This window comes from Agelaius phoeniceus, chromosome 16, assembly GCF_051311805.1.
Source record: "Agelaius phoeniceus isolate bAgePho1 chromosome 16, bAgePho1.hap1, whole genome shotgun sequence".
NCBI classification, from domain to species: Eukaryota; Metazoa; Chordata; class Aves; order Passeriformes; family Icteridae; genus Agelaius; species Agelaius phoeniceus.
The window spans coordinates 12,147,895-12,166,394 of NC_135280.1; the positions used below are offsets into that span (position 1 = coordinate 12,147,895).

At 38.0% G+C, this 18,500-nt stretch overlaps 1 protein-coding gene across 43 annotated transcripts in view; it reads right to left on the reverse strand.

The window, feature by feature from the left end:
• RBFOX1 (RNA binding fox-1 homolog 1) overlaps positions 1-18,500 on the reverse strand; it is a 1,204,921-nt gene that overhangs the window by 18,437 nt on the left and 1,167,984 nt on the right. For 41 of the 43 annotated variants that reach the window (XM_077187091.1, XM_077187084.1, XM_077187083.1 and 38 more), the window contains one exon: positions 11,376-11,440. The exons of the other annotated variants lie outside the window; for them this stretch is intronic. In XM_077187091.1, the coding sequence (XP_077043206.1) occupies positions 11,376-11,440 (65 nt within the window). The remainder of the gene's footprint in view (positions 1-11,375; positions 11,441-18,500) is intronic. 43 annotated transcript variants of the gene reach the window in all.

Sequence of the window (18,500 nt, forward strand, 5' to 3'; positions counted from 1 at the left end):
GCTATAGAATAGAGATTTTAGATATATTTAGGGGCTTAAATTCTTTAATCACTGGAGCCTGAGCCTTGTCTTTTCTATGGCTGCCTAATACACACAAGTATTTCTGTGAAGAAACACCTGACCCATAAGTGATCTACCCACTTTACTAATGGAAAATGCAGAACCTGCAAGTGGAAGATAAAAAGAGATTCAGAGAATGGGTCTCAGACACTTCTGTTTTTATGACTTGGGGGATGTAACTATCATGAAACACAATTCCAAACTAAGTTCACAATAAACTGCTACCCTGAGTGCTTCCTCCAGAAGTTTCCATGGAGTCATCCCACCCTGGGGAAGGAGGAGCTGCTCCATGTCTGCACCAGTCCCCACTCCCTGAAAAGCAGCAGCTTCCCACCCCCTTTCCCTCCTGCAGTCACTGGCCCTGCTGCTCCTCAGGGCTACAGAGCTCCCAGGTGTCTGGGACTTGATAAACCTGGGTCATGAGGGGTGAAAAACCAGTGCAGGACACACAGGGCCAGTGAGTGCTCTGTGTGCCCTCTCCTCTCCCTAAAATGCTGGGTGGCACTTGGACTTCTCACCAGTGTTTCACACAGCACATGATTGAGAACAAAATTTTGGCACACACTTAATTTTCACCCATGACTCCCTGAAGTTTCCAATCCCTCCTCCTCAGCACACAGAGCTTCCTTAAAATGGAATACCAGAGGTCAAAGGGGATTCTAAGAAATTAATCACACTGGCTCTAGGAAATTTGAAATGTAAAAGAAGTTATAACCCACTCATATACAGTGATTATGCTTTGTAGACCTGGATTTCTGGGCTTCGCTGACAAATGTAACAAAACTACACAGAAATAATTTTGCCTAACACGGAAGTTCAGACCCCCACCCAAAAATACAGCAACTGCTGAAAACAGTGCAGAGCCCCAGGACATCAAAATTTAGGTTGAAGGCAAACACAACATTGAGCAGAAGTTACAGTGGGAAGATTTAAACTATATTTAATCAGTCGACTTTTTCTGGTAGGACCACCATGGGACTGACAAACAAGGCCAGTATTTAGAACTCAGGGATCAGAATCTCAGCTGATAAAATTGCTGCAGCTTAACCCAAAGCCCTGACTTCCCTTCCTGGAGCTGCTCCACACCAAATTCCCCAAGGATCCCACGCAGCAAAGGTTTTTCCCAGCAGTTATACAGGGTACATCTGTATATTTCTCCATGATATTATTAAAGCTATTATGGATTTCCTTCGTGCTCTAAATGTCAAGACTTTGCTGCTTTTGTAAGGACTCTGATGTTGAGGGCTTTTTCACTATGAATTTCAATATAGCTGACTGCTGGCTCCTTTAATGGTTTCTGCAATATTCAAGGATGGACAAAGTTCCCCTTTATAATCATTTTATGAAGTCCTTCCCAACTCTTTCCTGCTGGTGTCCTAAATTTAAATATCAAGGCTATCAAAGAATTTAAACTTTTTAATATTAGCATAATAACTATAATTAGAAGGTTGATTTTGCTGTTATCATGCTTTATATTCCCATTACTGTAAGATCAAAGTACATTACTGTACCCATAGCATTTGAATCACAACACAAAGACAACTAAACAACTTCACAGCCATACCTCTATGATATATTGAATGAAATAAGAATAAAACTATAAATAATTCATGTGGTATCAAGCTTCAACAACACTAACAGTAACTTGTTTGACCTGATGTGCATTAGGAAGGTTATTAGACTAATGTCTTCAATGTCAGGTTCTTTTTCTCTGCAGAATTTCTTGTTCAACCTAACCAACAATGATGCAAGACAGAGAAGAAGATGTGGATATTTGGCTTTCACTTAGGTCTCTGCTTTTTACCTTGAGTGATGCTTTCCCCATCACAAAATAATGTTCTCCTACATCCATCATTCCTGACCATTTCTTTCCTGAAATTTTAAGGCAGGCCTTGGAAGCAGATAGAGGAAAAGCCTGACTCAAAAGAAACAAGTGCAGCCATTTCTCCAACCACTGCTGCATAGACAGCACTAAAGCTCAGAGCTCGTCCATCTGCCTGGGCTCAGCTGCCACTGCAGAAGGTGCTGTGTCCCCCTCACCTCCCCAGGTCCCTCCAGGGTGTCTCAAATGGCCCTACAGCCCTGATCCAGGCAGCTCAGCCCAGCCCTTCATTGCCCTGCCACATTCACCACCTCTGCATTGCTCTCATCTGCAATGAGAGCAATCCTCTTTGTCCTCTTTGTGCTCAGTACAGGACATTTCCCTGTGCTTTAGCCAATGACAGGATGTCTCTACCAAAATTCAGAGTGCCAAAGACAGCAGGAGAGAGAAAAGGAACAAAATCTCTCACTAAGTGTTGTCCTGCTACCAATCACACAACTTCGTGACCAGAAATAATTTATTTTAATACCAAAAAGTACTTCTGCAATTGCAAAAATCATGAAAAGAAAAAAAAAATCAACCCCCAGCTCTTTTAGAAACCAATGGAAATGTGCATCCCCAAGCCCAGTGATATGCCTGCATTATTTCATTTACTTAGAGAGAAAAAAACCAACCAACTGACCAACCCAAAAACCTAAAGGGATTAAAAATACCTAAAGGGAAGAATGGTCCACAGAAGGTGCTTTCTCAGAATTTGTATTCTTATCTCAGGCTTTCCCCAGCAGATGGGCAGGCATTTTTATTCTAGCCCTGATGGTGAACTAGCTAAACAACCCACTCAAATTCTGGAACACAGAGATTCCATTTAGGACAGCCCAACAGTGATGCTGTAAAGCAGATTGGAGGAACGTCCACCCTGCACTCAGGGTGGATACAATAATTCTGCCATGGCAATGTCTTGGATACAAAACCCCCTTCTCTGTCCTTCCACCAGCCCTCACTCAGTACAAAGAAAATTTCTAGAAAATACATGCAACCTTCCAACTTAGTACTGTTAAAAAAAACCAAAACAAACAAGTTATTTTTAATATATTGCCACAATGTGGACAACTTCTTGCATCAAAACCAGTGGGAAAATCTGCAGGTCTCTCACCTTTCATATTTTAGATCTAAAAATTTTATTTCCCGATTTATTTTTTTTTTTTTAATCAGAGCTATACGAATAGACTTGGGTCTACCTCCTATCACCTGCTGCATCAGTGGAATTTTCTGATGTATGATCATTCAATATATTATACCTAGTATGAAATTATTTGCTATTAATAATGCAATATACAGAGTCTAAAGATGAATATTCATCTGCAAAAGGAACATGTGATTTTTAAGTAAATCTGGACATTTTTAAGTAAAACCTAAACCTAATAGGTGAAATTCTGAATAGCATACAGCATCTGTACCAGAATTCATACCAATCTCAGTGGCAGAACTGCTCTGAAATTATTGGCCTTTTAGTGTGATTAACACAGTCGAGGCACTTAAATTAAATACTTGAGGAAGTAGTGCAGTAATTCTATTTCAGAAGTGCTCCATGTCAGCAACATAAATCGATGTCATTATGATCCAGGACTGCTAAATTAAGGCTATATTTGAAGTCTTAATATTTATATTTGAAAAATTTGTTTATTACTGTATTTTGGACATATTGTTTATTCTCTTTAGGGCAAAGAAGATTTCTAAGTCAACCTTGCGTAAAGAATCAGTATTTTATTCACTAAAATACATGAAAAATATCCCTTTATTTAACTGGGGGATTTGTTCTTTTTGTATATCATGGCATCCTTAAAATAATGCCTCAAAAACATACTTTATATTTGTTTCTGATTTCATAGCAATTATTACAGTTTACTAGTAACCACCATGTTATCCACTATAACTTTCTTAATATATAGAGGTGAAATTATAAACTTCAGCAATTATAAATAACAACTCTTTCCCTTTACATTATATTAAGTTTGGAATGACTTTACAAATTACTTGACAGCATAATTTTTTTCCTGTTTTAATTAAAATACCATATACATGAGAACCTTGCTAGGATTATTTAAGAATTCATTCAAGAAAAACAAAACGAACTTTAGAAGCTGGTACATGTTTGGTGCTCACACAAAGTCCTTACTTTACTTTTTTTTCTTTTAATGCATGTATATTAAACACCCTACAGCATTTTTCACTAAAAAATGTCTTTAGGATACGTGGATAAACATTCTATTCCCACTCCTGCAGTATTCTTACAATCTGATGTTTGCCTCAGGTGGGTTCTTGGAGTATCAGCAGCTTGACAAGCCCAAAGGAATATGAAAAAAAAAAATCTATTTAAATACCTAATCAAATGTTTTGGGCTCCTCGGAGGTGTGAAATGCTACAGTAAAAACATGCAAGAGTGTAAATTGTCTCTTTCTTGATTAATTTCATCAACATTGTTATTTAAAGTTTGTTCTTCTAGTACTTCATCACCTTGCCAGAGCACAGAGCAAATGGCACTAACCCATACAGACTCTATCCATGACATCCCAGTTTTATCAATAAGATTTTATTCCTTCATCTTCTCTTCCTCTTGCACAATGCTCTTAATTCCTCCTTGGTTTTAGAGCACTCAGGCTGCCAACACTTGGAGCCCGTTCTCATCTGCCTCTTTGCGCTCTATCAAGGCAATGATCTGAGACCTGAGGAGTGTGTAATTAGCCACTGACATGTCCAAAGGAGCTGTTATGGCCTCTCCTGTCACAGGCAGTGACCCAATGGACTGGAACAGTTTTGGTCTGCTGGATCAGGAATCAATGTTTTAGTAACTCCCCAACTCCGTATTTATCCACTCTGCTGAGTACAACACTGAAAAACTTTCAAGTCACAATTTCTTCCAATAGCCTCTAAGACCAAAGAAGTTTTTATGAGCTAGTAAATGAGATAATTCCTACTTTAGAAATGTTAACCAGTTCTTTCCCCTCCCTCCTTTTAGGGAAAAGGTATGAAAATCCATTAAATAATATATTCATAATGAGAGTTATTTACTATGAGCTTCTACATTAGAATAAGGAACTCCCAAGTTAAAAGTCAGGCTACATAACCAGACATAGGCTGGAGAGATAAACCAAGAGAGGATACTGAAACTGAGATGCAAATGTCAGAATAGGTGCACTGATTTATTTATTTATTTTTGGGAACATGATGAGCATTTAACAGCTCTCCCTATGCTCAAGAAGAACCTGGCAGCAAAAGAACTGAGCACCTTAAGCTTTGAGCACATCAGGAAGACAGGTATGGAAATCTGGGCTATAGTCTACCTCTACCTTTTCTCCCAGCTTTTTCTTCATGATTTCTAGCATGGATGTCACAGAAAAAGCCAAGATTTTCCCTGTCTATGGGGATTCCTAAAATATCCCTTGATACTGCAGTGAGTGAGAATGGAGATTAAAAGTAAGAGAAGTAGAAGCAGGGTATGAATGAAACCAGCTCTGACACAACAAAAGTTTAATAATTGCTGTTTGCCATAATTTTGGGCAGGAGCACTGAGCTTTTTCACTACTGTATCCCCTCAGATTGGAACTGGGGGAGGAGTTTCAGCAGTTTCCTGGATATTACATGAACAGTCAAACTACACACAGGTGAATCAAGCCTTCAGAGTACCACCAAACAGGTTAATTCCACCCAGAAGAGAAATGTATTCAAACATCAAAACAGCTTCCTAGAACTGGCAGAAGATGATGTTTTTAGGAAATGGAATTGTTTAAAATGTTTTCCTAAATGTGACTCGCTGAGTCTCCCCCAAAAATGTCATATCTGCAATATTTTAGAACGAGCCATGCTTCAATTATTGTGAAGTACTCTATGCAACATATTTTCATTTCAGGAAATTCTGTCAAAATGTACTAAATGAAAGTCCCTGCTCATGGAATTTCAAACGCTTTGATGATTTTTTTTGTCCCTATAACATTTTCTTTATTCATATTCACCCACTTTTACTTTCTAACTCTTCACAGCAAGGTACTGTTATGGTTACACTATGAGTCATATACTCCAGTCATCCCCAAAACTCTGAATGAACTGGGATGAAAATGAATTATGAAATATTGTCATGACTCCAGTGACCCTCTAGTTTGCCAGAGATCACACAGGCATAAAGTTCTAAGAGGTAGATGGCCAAACCCACTACTTCTCTCTAACAGCCAAGCCAATAATTTGATTTTTATTTGCAATAATAGGGAATAAAGAAGCTTTAGCTACATACAGGATTGTCCAGGAAAAAAAACCCAAACAACTAGACCAATAAAGCATCACCACATCAAACCTAAGCAGAAGAAGTGTTAAATACATTCTCTGATGCTGTTAGAAAAGCTAAGCACAACCTCTGTAGCCAGTCAAGGTGCTAACTGAACCTTTCCATTGTCAGAATTTGAGTAACCTACAATATGGGCTGTACAATTCCTCCTTATGGATCATCCTCCAAACCTTTCAATTTAGGATTCCACTGGGATAGCAAAATACACAAATGCTGGAAGGTTCCAGCTGGAAGTTGAAAAGTTACCACTATATTCTATATTCTAATTTTTTTTCATCTTTCAACTTGATTCCTTTAGAAACTGAAACGGTGTAGAGAAGCTCTTTGTCCTTAATCTAAGAAGGCACAATCATGAAATGAATGAGGTACTAGATTTTAAAACATTTATGCTTCTGTAAAATTATTTAATGGAAAATTAAATTCTAGCTCAAGATGCTATTATATTTTATATGCAATCAAAACCTTAATTTTTACTATATATCTCTAGTAATCTTCAACAAGAGAAAATAATTTGAATAAAAATATAGTGGTTTTTCATTGTTTAATCATAAAATACAAGATTATATAGTCCACAACATAATAAAAACTCCCCTCAGCTAAAGAAGCTCACAATTTATATTTTGTGGTTTTTTACTCTTCATTCTAAATTGTCATTCTTTAATGAGCATGTTTACTATTAAATCAAACCTGTACCTATTCTATTTTAGGATAATTTGAGCACAAATATCAAGTATTACTCTCAGCTACTTGCCCAAAGACAACTGGAAAATATATTAAAGTATTTCTGCAGACACTACTGCTTTAAAAAAACTGAATACTTCACAAAGACTTGTTAAAAATCTAAACTGTTAGAATATTAGGATTTTATCAGGAGTAAGATTTAAGATCTGGAAGATACATAACTTCTATATGACAAAACCTTCTCTCTCAAATTTCACAAAACCCTATGTATAACCACAGAACATATAACACAAATTGATAATGGGAGAAAAAAAAAAACAAAACAAACCATATTTTTTACTAGAAAGTGTTACGTGCAAACTATTTTTGAATATGCCTTATTTTATTTAAAAAAAAAAGCAAAAAAAAAAGTCAGCTTCCAGTGATGAGGGAATTAATCCAGACAACAGAGAGGTCAGTGGGAATGTCCCCATAGTCTGGAGCGAGGTTGAAATTGGGTGTTGCAGAAGGGGATGGTGCTCAGAGCAGCATCCTGTGTGTGTGTGTGTGTGTGTGTGATGGATGGGAAGGTGTGTGTATACATGGATACAGCACCATCCATGTATAAACACAGCTGGCCCTGCACGGGGACAGCACAGCCTGGGGCTCTGCCTCTCAGCCAGGCCTCTGCTCCCTGCACTCCCAGACACGTTTTGCACAAACACCGCTGCCAACGTTCGGACGCGCCAGAAAAGGAACAATCCCTCACTCCCATCGGAGGTGCAAGAACCAAATCATAAAACACAAAACCAATAGCCAATCAAGGTGAATAAATCTGCCCATAGGCTTAATTCAAGCAAGCCATTCACTGAGCTATGTGATGGATCTGTCAAATCCAGTACAGCATTACAGACATACCAGCAACACCAAGTGAACATGCAATGACAAAATGACAATACGCCCCACTGCCATGCTCCGACTCCTTCTACCTCAGGAACACAAAACTGGATGGCCTTGCTAGATTCTCTTACTTCAGACTTGGACAGAAATCTAACTATTTTTTATTTTTTTTTTTTAAATATTCCATGAAAGATGAGTAAGAGCTGTACAAACATTTTATCGACATCTGATTTAGTGTCTTTTGCACATCCTTACAATTATTTTTTTTCCAAATATGCTCAGTTTAGAGAGTTTGCCAGGCAAGTTCCAGACTGATAAATATATTTAGACCAATAGGTCCCCTTTTAGGACTTACACTAATTGGAAAACTTATCAGAAATATTTTAACTCTTGGCAAGTTAAACATAATTTTTTGGATCCACTTCTGCAAAGACCTTCATATCTGTACATGCAATTTAATATATGATAGATCACACAATATAAAAATTGAATTCAGAATTTGTATCCAGTGATTGTATTGCTTCATAAATAAAACAAAGTGTACCTGTTTCTTGGTGGTTTTTGTTTTGTGATCCTAAAAAATGACTGGAGAGATCTGCCAGACCTACCCCTGTTGTGAAATTGGGTTTAGGAGTACATGATCTGTCTCAATAAATACTTAGGGGTTTTCATGGATTGGTTTAATGCTATTTCCTTGCCACCTGAATCTCCCCTGTATATCTGTTCCTTGCCTATTTCCAGCAACATTTCCAGCTGTGACAAACAAGGATACCATTGCATTTCTTCAAATAGAGCCCTCTCACACTGATCATTATCAATTGACTTGGTCTATTGATTCTGCAGTCCCAAATCTTTCTGTTAACCTTTATTTTTAATTTACCAAAACATGTCTCCAATCTAAAGATTTCCTCTTTCCATCTCCTGAATTAAGAAGCCTTTCAAATATGGAACATTGCAATTTATAATGGATATGAGTGGTGACCAAAAAAACCAAAGCTTTCCTTATTTTTAAAATTAGTATGAAGTAGTATTTCCATTATATGTCACTGCTTCAGTGGTACTCAATTTCTTTGGGCATCATTTTTTATACAAGCAGTATGTGCAGTTCATGTGTAATTAAATTAAATAGGGGCTCATATGAACACTAAGTAGGTGTGTAAGGAGATGTGGAATCTTCAGTGTTGTGAGAGGAGAGCAGATGATAATTACATTGAGAAGAGCAGATACAAGCAGTGGTACTGAAGTATACTTCAGCACCTTCAACATTAATAATTTCACAAAAGTAGCTAAATTAAATTAATTTTAAAATGAACAAAAAGGTAATCAAATTAAACAAACTGTAGTTGTGAATAATCAGAGGTATCCATGTTTGCACATAGTTTCCCACATGCAAAGAAATATTTGAGCAGATTGTTATTTGTTTTGTTCTCAATGCTAGTTTTGGGATTCTCTCATAAAGAAATTCAGTTATGAGATTTGTAATTAAGACAAGAAACCATATTCATGTGGGGGAAGCAGATTGAAGATGAGGGTTAACCGCATTTAAAAAGAAAAGTAAATTTAAAAAAATCCAAAAGATATAAAATTCATTTAAGATATCTAAAGTTATGCAAGCAAAGACAGGTCATTGCAATTCTAATTATACACAAAGTGTATCTGAAAATTAGACAATTTTTTTCAAAAAATTAATTAAGGATTGTAACAACTGCATTACTACTGAAGCCATCTCCAGCTTTCTTTACAGCATTTAAGAACACTATCTTCCTAAACAAATCCTTTACCTTTTTGGCAGCATAACTCTTTGTGGTGTTGACTCTCTGCCCATAGCAGAACATGTGACCAGCTGATGTTTTATCTTACAGCCTTTGATCTGGTTTATGAGAAGGTAACATCAATCCATAATTAAAGCATTTAAAATTCAGCTTGATATTGTTCAGTTTCTCTGTGTAATGCATAGGTTTAATTAATAGAAATAAACAGCCTATAAAATGATCCAGGGACACCTGAGAGATAGCTGGCAAAACCTGGCTCACCACAGGAGGTTATTTGGAATTTGGTCCTTTGTGTTTAGTAGGCTTTTAGAAGCAGGAGTTGTTTTGCATTACAGAAAAGCTCACATAAAAACCCTAGAGCTGTGACATGCTGACAAACCTTTGTGGAAATGAAATGAAACTACTGAGGAGCACTTCACCTGTGCAGGTTCCCCTAAGTAGAAATAGAACATTGCCAACAAAGTGCACACAGCACAGATCTAGTTGATATCACTGACCCAAAATCAATAAAAAGTAGCTTGCTTACCTGTCTGACACAGCATGCCTCAGCCATACATGCAAATTACTTTATTCACATAACTTTAAAAAAATATATCTTCATTACCCAGAATAAGCACTTGAAAGGCAAATATGCATGCAGAGCATTGTAACATTCATACCATGGGACTTGGTTCTAAAAATACAGAATCCATGAACAGCGCTTCAATCTAAGAAATTGTGCACTAGAATTTCTTAATCTCTTGATTTCTTTAAGAAACAGAAGCATTTGTAACACTGTCTAATTTAGCATTTAAAGAATTTTTTTCAATATGTATTTAAGGCTTAAGAAATTATTTCCATGATTCAAAGGGAAAATTTTCTTGTATCAGGTATTGAGAAGTGTGACCTTACTTCTCACTGCCATCATGAAGTAAATTATTTGTGTGTCTCTGCCACCAAATACACCTTCCCTTTACAAGGGAACACTCCTCTAGGACTGGAAAAATGTTAAAGATAGAACAGATTTTAAGGGTGCAGTTTATGAGGAAAATGTGGGATAATCCTCCTTCTCATTACAAAATGTCCACACACTGCAGAGACTTAATTTTATGCAATTTGATAAAATTCTGTTCCTACTGAAGTCAACAGCAATTGAGACATTGACTTCTAAGGGATTCCAGCATTCATCTTTCAAGAGCATACACTAATATATGTGACATCACTCTTAGTTGATAAAAATTAAGTCTTTGAATGTGCAGATTTTAATGATCTTTAATTCCTGATATTGTTTCCACCAAATGTGGTTTACATTTTGAGGATAAAAGTACAAAGCAAAAGAATTTTTTTTTGCAAGTATTGAAAAAAATCAAATGCCTGGGAAAAAAGCAAATGGAAAAAAATTGCTATTTTGCATTGGATAGTTCAAGCTTAGACACAGTTCATTCTCAATTTCCACTGACAAAAACAATGTCAATGAAAATGGAGGGCACTCAATGGGTTCAAGGTTCTAAATCAACTGAAATAATACTCCTAAGACAAATAATGATCCTTTGTAGCAGACCATCATGAATCTGTACATTTATTTATCTGCATTGTACAAGGGTCACAGACGTTAACTGGATGATCTACAGCTTGGGAATGTGCACATCTCACGCCTGATTCTCAATTAAGGCCTAAAGTCTCTCAATTTATGGCTATTCATGGATTATAATAAAACAGCCTGCTTTAGAGATCACAATTATCTGCAGAGCAACAAGACAGTTATGAGACTTCAACAAGGCAAATTTATAGAATCAACTTCAACTTCCACTGGTCCAGTATTTGTGAGCAGGAAAGGAGCTCTTACCTGTCACTGTAGGCAGCTGCAGTGGCAGTGGCAGGCTGGGCATACCGGTAGGCAGCATAACCACCCTGAAACACAAACTCACGCTCTAACTGCATTGCCATGGCACCTTCCAGCACATTTTGCAACATTTGACAATGATGGAAAGAGTACAGTCATGCTGCAGTTCAGTTAAATGCATAGGAAATACTGCAGTGAAATGGTAAGGAAGATATTTCGGTGAATCGTGAAGCAAAATGGAGCACCACAAATTTTTTTTTAAGGTTTGTCCCAGAGATCAGGAGAAAGCAATGAACTCTATTGATCAGTGTAAGCTTTTTTTAGAAGACATTGCTGGATTCTTCTCCAAGTTTTTAAGCAGCAATTGTTCGTATGAACAAAGTGTATGTATATTCAAAAAGCAGTGCTAAACTTAAAAGACAAACTCAGCTAATAATCAATTCTTTTTTTGTACAAAATATGATTTATCATGCCTGGTTGATTAAACCTATGAATTTGTGCACTCAATTAACACTTAATGTTACATAGGTTTCCAATTTAAACATAAAATTATAATGAAGAAGCAAAATTCTCTTCCATGAATTAACATTCAGTTGTATGTAACAGTAATTCCAGCTGTTCAATTAAGCAAACAGGACAAACAAACACACATTGGAAAGGAATTGAGTGCAGTGATGCATTGATTATCAAACTGTGAAAACAGCAGAGCTTCCTGTTCAATGGACCACAGTGTTATATCAACCATTTCCAAATGATCTCAGCATGCCAATTAACAGCCCCAGCCCAGCCCTGCTGATAACACAAACACGATTTACGTCCCAATTAGAATTCTCCCCCCAGCACCCTCTGGGACAGGGGCTGCTGTGGTGCCTTCCCCACCCAACCCCTCCCTAACACAGAGCTGAATAAGACACTATCAGCTCACTCAGCTTTGAATAAAATTCACTCTTTGCTTTAATGGATTGGTTCTTTCCTTTCTTTTTTTTTTTTTTTGGAAGGCTGTATTCACCCCAGATATTGTGCTGAGGCAGGAAGAATAGGCCACGATGTGCCAGCCTTTACTGTAACAGTAGAACACTTTTACTGCAATAACTTTTGTGGGTTTTCTAGTTTGATTTTGCAAATAAAAATTCGCTCTTTTCAGCAAAGCAATCTGAACTACTTTTACAAGTTACTTCCCCTTCTCCCACTCAGCTTGGCAGAATGGCTTTCATCCCTAACACATGTAAACCTTTAGTGGGTTTGAACGTTTGAAGCAGGTTGGGTTTGGAAATCAATCGTTCAGCTGACAATGCCACATCACCCTAAGAATAAACACAAGTTTTACATACACTGACAGCTCATTAGAAACTCCAGGCTTTGAATTGTCAGCTTATTTGATGATTATTCTTTCTGATTTCTTTTCTTTTCAAGTGCTCATACAGACAACAGGACGTGTCCCTCCCTGCTCCTGTCCAGCTCCCTGCCAGCAGCAATTGTGACACACAAGCCCTGGGATCAGGCAGGAATGAGCATCTCCTACACCCCCTCGTGCTCTCCTGTGCTCCTCTGGGCACACACAGAGGCAGTGAGACAAAAACACCTCCCCAATTCAGATAATTTCATTTTTATAACCCAGCAGAAGGCTATCACTGTCAAAAATGTACAACAGGCACACACTGCTGCAGCTATGTACACACAGGCCTTTGGATATCAGATAATGTCACCAGCTACAAACTGAGCCTGGGAGGAGAGAAATTCAAACTGCACACTTGGGCTGGCCTCTGTCCAAGTGAGACAGGTGAGAGATGTTACAAATTTACCTGTTCTCCCCTCCTGGTTTTTGAGGGCTAAATATTGGGATGGCCTACCCAGGGAGGTGGTGGAGTCACCATCCCTGGATGTGTTTATAAAAAGCCTGCAAGTGGCACTGGGTGCCAGGGTTCAGTTGGGGTGTTGGGGTTGCATTGGACTCAGTCTTGAAGGTCTCTTCCAGCCTGGTGATTCTGTGGAACATGACACCTTTCCCCTCCCCTTCTTTTTTTTCCCCTTTTATTCCCTGAGTGCTGATATGAGGAAGATACTGAGCTTGTTTTCCTGATCCAGTCTAGCATTGTTTGGCAGATCTGAAGTCTGACATGGATCTGTTCACCAGGGTGTCCAACTCTTTCTTTGTCCTGCTTTCCACTCCTAAAACCCCTGATTCAAAAGTGAGAGCCACTCCAAGTGAATCCAGCTCCACACACACCAGCTCCCACCACAGCATGGAATCAAGAACCATGAGCATTATTGAGAATCCAGCTCCACACACACCAGCTCTTACCACAGCATGGAATTGAGAACCATGAGCATGGAGAATCCAGCTCCACACACACCAGCTCCCACCACAGCATGGAATTGAGAACCATGAGCAATATTGAGAATCCAGCTCCACACACACCAGCTCCCACCACAGCATGGAATTGAGGACCATGAGCAATATTGAGAATCCAGCTCCACACACACCAGCCCCTACCACAGCATGGAATTGAGAACTATGAGCAATATTGAGAATCCAGCTCCACACACACCAGCTCCCACCACAGCATGGAATTGAGGACCATGAGCAATATTGAGAATCCAGCTCCACACACACACACCAGCTCCCACCACAGCATGGAATTGAGAACCATGAGCATTATTGAGAATCCAGCTCCACACACACACCAGCCCCTACCACAGCATGGAATTGAGAACAGGCCACCATGACCAGCTCTGAATGGGAGAAAAATGAGCCAGGCTGCTCCTACAGCAGCTGCTCTGAAATCTGGTGGGCTCTGTGAGGACTGGTTTCCTTTCCTTCCTTTAACTATCACCCAAAATTGGTCAGAGTGTGATCAGAGACCCTTTCTTGCTCCCTAAACACAAGAGCTACATTCCTTTTATGCTTACATTTTGATTTGCTTTCAAAGAATTTCTGCTGAACAATGAAGCTCGACTGTGAACTTTATTAAGATGTTTTGGATTCAGCAATCAGTCTGGCATTTATGAGAGCCCTGGCAAGAATGAGTGTGAAGCAATACAAATAAAAAGAGATTGAAGGCATTGAATTTGCCTGCATTCTCTGGAGAACTAAAAAAAGCAGGATGTATTTGGGTATCAGGGAAAACCTAATTCCCTACTATCCCATGTCATGAATTCATAATTTTAAAATAAATTCTCATAAATTACACATTAAAATATGCTTAAGCAAATTATTTTTTGGGGCTTGTGTTCTGCAGTTTTGGTGTTGTACCAAGTTTTCTCATTGTTTTACTTCAATTACTTCAGGTGATTTTTGATTACTGAAGGAAGAAAACACTTGGAGGCACACTTTACACTGGAAATTGGGGTGGGATTCCAGTTCAAACCCCTGAACTCAACTTCTGTAACAAGATCTATTTCACAATTATTCTCTAATTTTGAACTTGGCTGATACTTTAGGTGGAGAATACACCAGTAATCTTCACTACATCTCTTGAGTAACATTATAATAATTATCCTCATGCCTTAGACTATATTGCAAAATAAAATACTCAGAAGAAAATTATGTAATATTACATTTTTAAAATTAACAATTTACAGTTCCTAAGTATTAGAAATGTTTTAGGAATTCTTTTTTTCCTCTTATATTTATATCCAAGCAGAAACTACCTGACTTTGGATTCTTATTTTGAAAATAATAAATTCAGATACCATAATGAAAAAAATGTTTACTGCCTTATCTGTGCCCCCATATTTGCTACTTGCAGAACAATGATAAAACAGTGTTACAGCAGCTTAAGTAGTTTTAAAAATTAACAATACTATCACTATCCACGACTTTGTGACTGAATCTGGAAAATAAAATGCAGCTGGTGGACTACTTTTGCCATTTTCTCACACATTTGAGTATCAGTATGATTTGACATGAGCCTACATCCGGCATGGTGAGGTTTTGCCATCAGTGGAAAGTTACCCCAGAGCTGTGGTAACTTATTGCCACTCACAGGCTCTTCAACACTGCTCTAAAAAGGAACAGAAATGAAATGATTTCAATGAGGAAGGAAGGATGGAAAGATGGGTGTAAGGAAGGAATTTAGGCAAATTCCTCAGAGCAATTCATGAGAATTTCCCTCTCAATGTTTTGTACATCTCCAGCTCAAGCAAACAGAGGAAGGGCAGTGGGATCTGTCAGAGATCAGTTGGTGATTTTTATAGGGAAAACTCAATAAATTTTAGAAGGAAATTACACCCATTTTGAGTAAGATATGATAAAATGGAAATGAACAGAAAACTGAATACAATGGAATATTCAAATAAAGTGTGTATATCTGCAGTAAGGCTAATTTCCACAAAAGCTTACCCAGCCAGAATCTAGAAATTACAAAACCACATATACATGTGTGAACCTCCTCAAAAAATAGCCAAATCACTTTCTTCTCATGATCTCAGATATAATGAACCACAGAGTGACTCTAAATGATGAGTATTTTTTTCCTATTATCTACATATTTAATATTTCATATGAAAGTTGAGAGTTAATTTTCCTCAATTTATACTTCCTATACTTCCTCTCACTCATGGATCTCTCTCAGTATTTTGTGACCATAAATTAATCAAGGTTCCCAACCTTCTCTAATATTGAGACTTAGACCTGCCTTATTAACTACAAATAGAAGAATGGTATTAAAAATTACGTGAATTAAACTCAGAGCTGCAGAATATAGAAAGTGTCAGTTCATTTTCCTCCACTCACATGCAATTGAGATTTAAACAGAGTCTGTTCTGCCCACTGAGTACAACTTCGACTGGGAGAATTAAAAATAAATAATCCACCTCCAATTTGTGCTGGCTCAAACTGTGGACCTGACCTGTGTGCAAGGTTTGGGGTATTTCTATATATTTGTGTTCCCAGAGGCAGCTGCTGCCTCAGAGAAACTCTTGGCAAAATATCCAGGCACCACCTGCACTAATCCCAGCCAAATAAATCACCAGCATTGCTCTGGTACCTTGGTGAATGTACTTTTAACCTCACCAATAAAGATGAGATCAAAAGACATTTCATCCCTACCTAGCCAAACTTTGAAAAAGGCATCATGGGGTGTTCCAGCACACAGAGCAGTGCTAAGGACAACCCACTGCTCCCTGGGGACCCTTTTGCCCTTGGCAAAGTAACTTCTCCTCTTCTTGCTCTGCTTCTGTGAGTCACAGGGCATGCAATGGCACACCCTTCCACTGGCAAACACAAAAAATCCTTGGCTCTTGAAAGAAAACCTTCAGTGCTATCTGCAAATCCTTGTTTTTCACCCCAAGACCAGATGGCTTCCAGGGACTCCACCTGGGCTCAGGGGAATGCTGGTTAGATCATTACCTCTGCTTTTTCCTTAGCAAATAAATAAACCTTCCATCCCCAACTGCATTCTGGCTTTGAGCTAAGGTGATGGCAATAGCTATTAGGAAATAGTCTCATTCCATACCCTGACTACAAAAATCTGCCTTATTCTTGTCCAGCAGCTCAAAAGAAAATTAAAAAAAATTAAAAATTAAAACCTATGCATGTATATTTCACCATGGATTCTCTCCAGCTGCAGTATCACAGGTGCAGAATCCTGGATTTAGAAAACCTTGCTGTGAGCAGTAAGGCTGACATGGTTAAACCATTACTGGGGCCATGGTTAAACCAATGGTTAAACCAATGGCCATGGTTAAACCATTACTGGGGGCTGCTGGAGCTGGTGCTGACAGGGTGGGGAAGGTCCTCATTTTCTGAGCCTTCCCACATTTTAGGTGTGGATTGATGACTGACATATTCTGAAAACATTCTTTATGACAATGGTAATAAAAAAAAAAGGAACAGATTTAAGATAAAGCAGAGCTATTATTCTAACTGCCTATTTCTGAGACTGTTACTATTTTTTGCTTCATTTTGTGGAGTGTATTTTCTTATTTTCACAGGTGTCAATCTTCATCTAAGAACTTCTATATTTGCTGGCAGGCAACTTTAATTCTCTTTTAATGACTTTTTCTCTTAGTGAATCAATACTTAATTTTAAAAGGTCTTCCTTACTTCCTAATAATCTCCTTTATTTTTCCTACTGAAAGGCACATTTAAAAGGGAATTCAATAGCTCAGCTATTTCAGAAGGATTATTACATTCCATATAGAATCATATTAAATATAGAATATATTATATTACATCTAGAATCATAGCTGTTGATTTTTCACTTTAGACTGTACTTCCTGCCTATTTTTATATTCCTAATCTCTTCTGTTCCACTGGAGCAGCTCTGGATATTTGCTGTTCTTGGTTCACCCTGCAGTTTTTACCCATCCAGTATCTTTTAGTGTCTCTCGTCCCTTCCCCTAAACCTGTGGTTTCTCTCACCAGAGGCTCTGTGGATCCCAAGTTCTGCACAGAACAGCAGAGCCCATCAATTGCTTCCCAGTGTGATCAGAGCAGGATGAAACCCACTCTGATGTACCCATTAATGCATATTTTTGATCTGGCTTTTCACTATTGTGTGCCTCTTGTTTTGCTTTCTGTGGTATTTCTAAGGCTCCTTTCCCTCCAATCTACCATTAAACCCTACATTGTTTAAATGTTTTTTTCTCCTTTTTTTCACAGAGCATTTGTCATTTCACAAAGCTTCAGCTTTGCACTTAAAATGAAAAGCTGAGTGGAGCTATGTCATAAACAATTGGGATTTAATAAATAACTTGGTCTGCTGCAAACTGCTGCACTAAGAACTAATACACTGTGAATTTTAAGGTTTCATTTGATTTATGCCAATTCTTTTTCTATCTCTCTCTCCCTCCCCTCAAATGCTTTTTATGCAAGAAGGCACAAATGTGAAGAAAAAATATTTATAAAATAAAAAGGATTTGTATATTAAAAAGAAACTAAATTTCCAGAAGAATGTTTTAATTCTGTCATCTGCTATAAAGAGAAACATTCTGTTGCATTAACAGAACTAAGATATGCAATCAGAAATGCAAGGCTGCAGCTGAGTGAAAACCAGTGTAGTTATTCTTTTTCCTAATGCACACAACTATTGCAGGCAACAAAACTGTGGCTATACTAGAAATTAGTAATTTATTCAGTATCTTTCTCATTGAAACCACTCTCCATTTGGAAACAAAACATTGAGG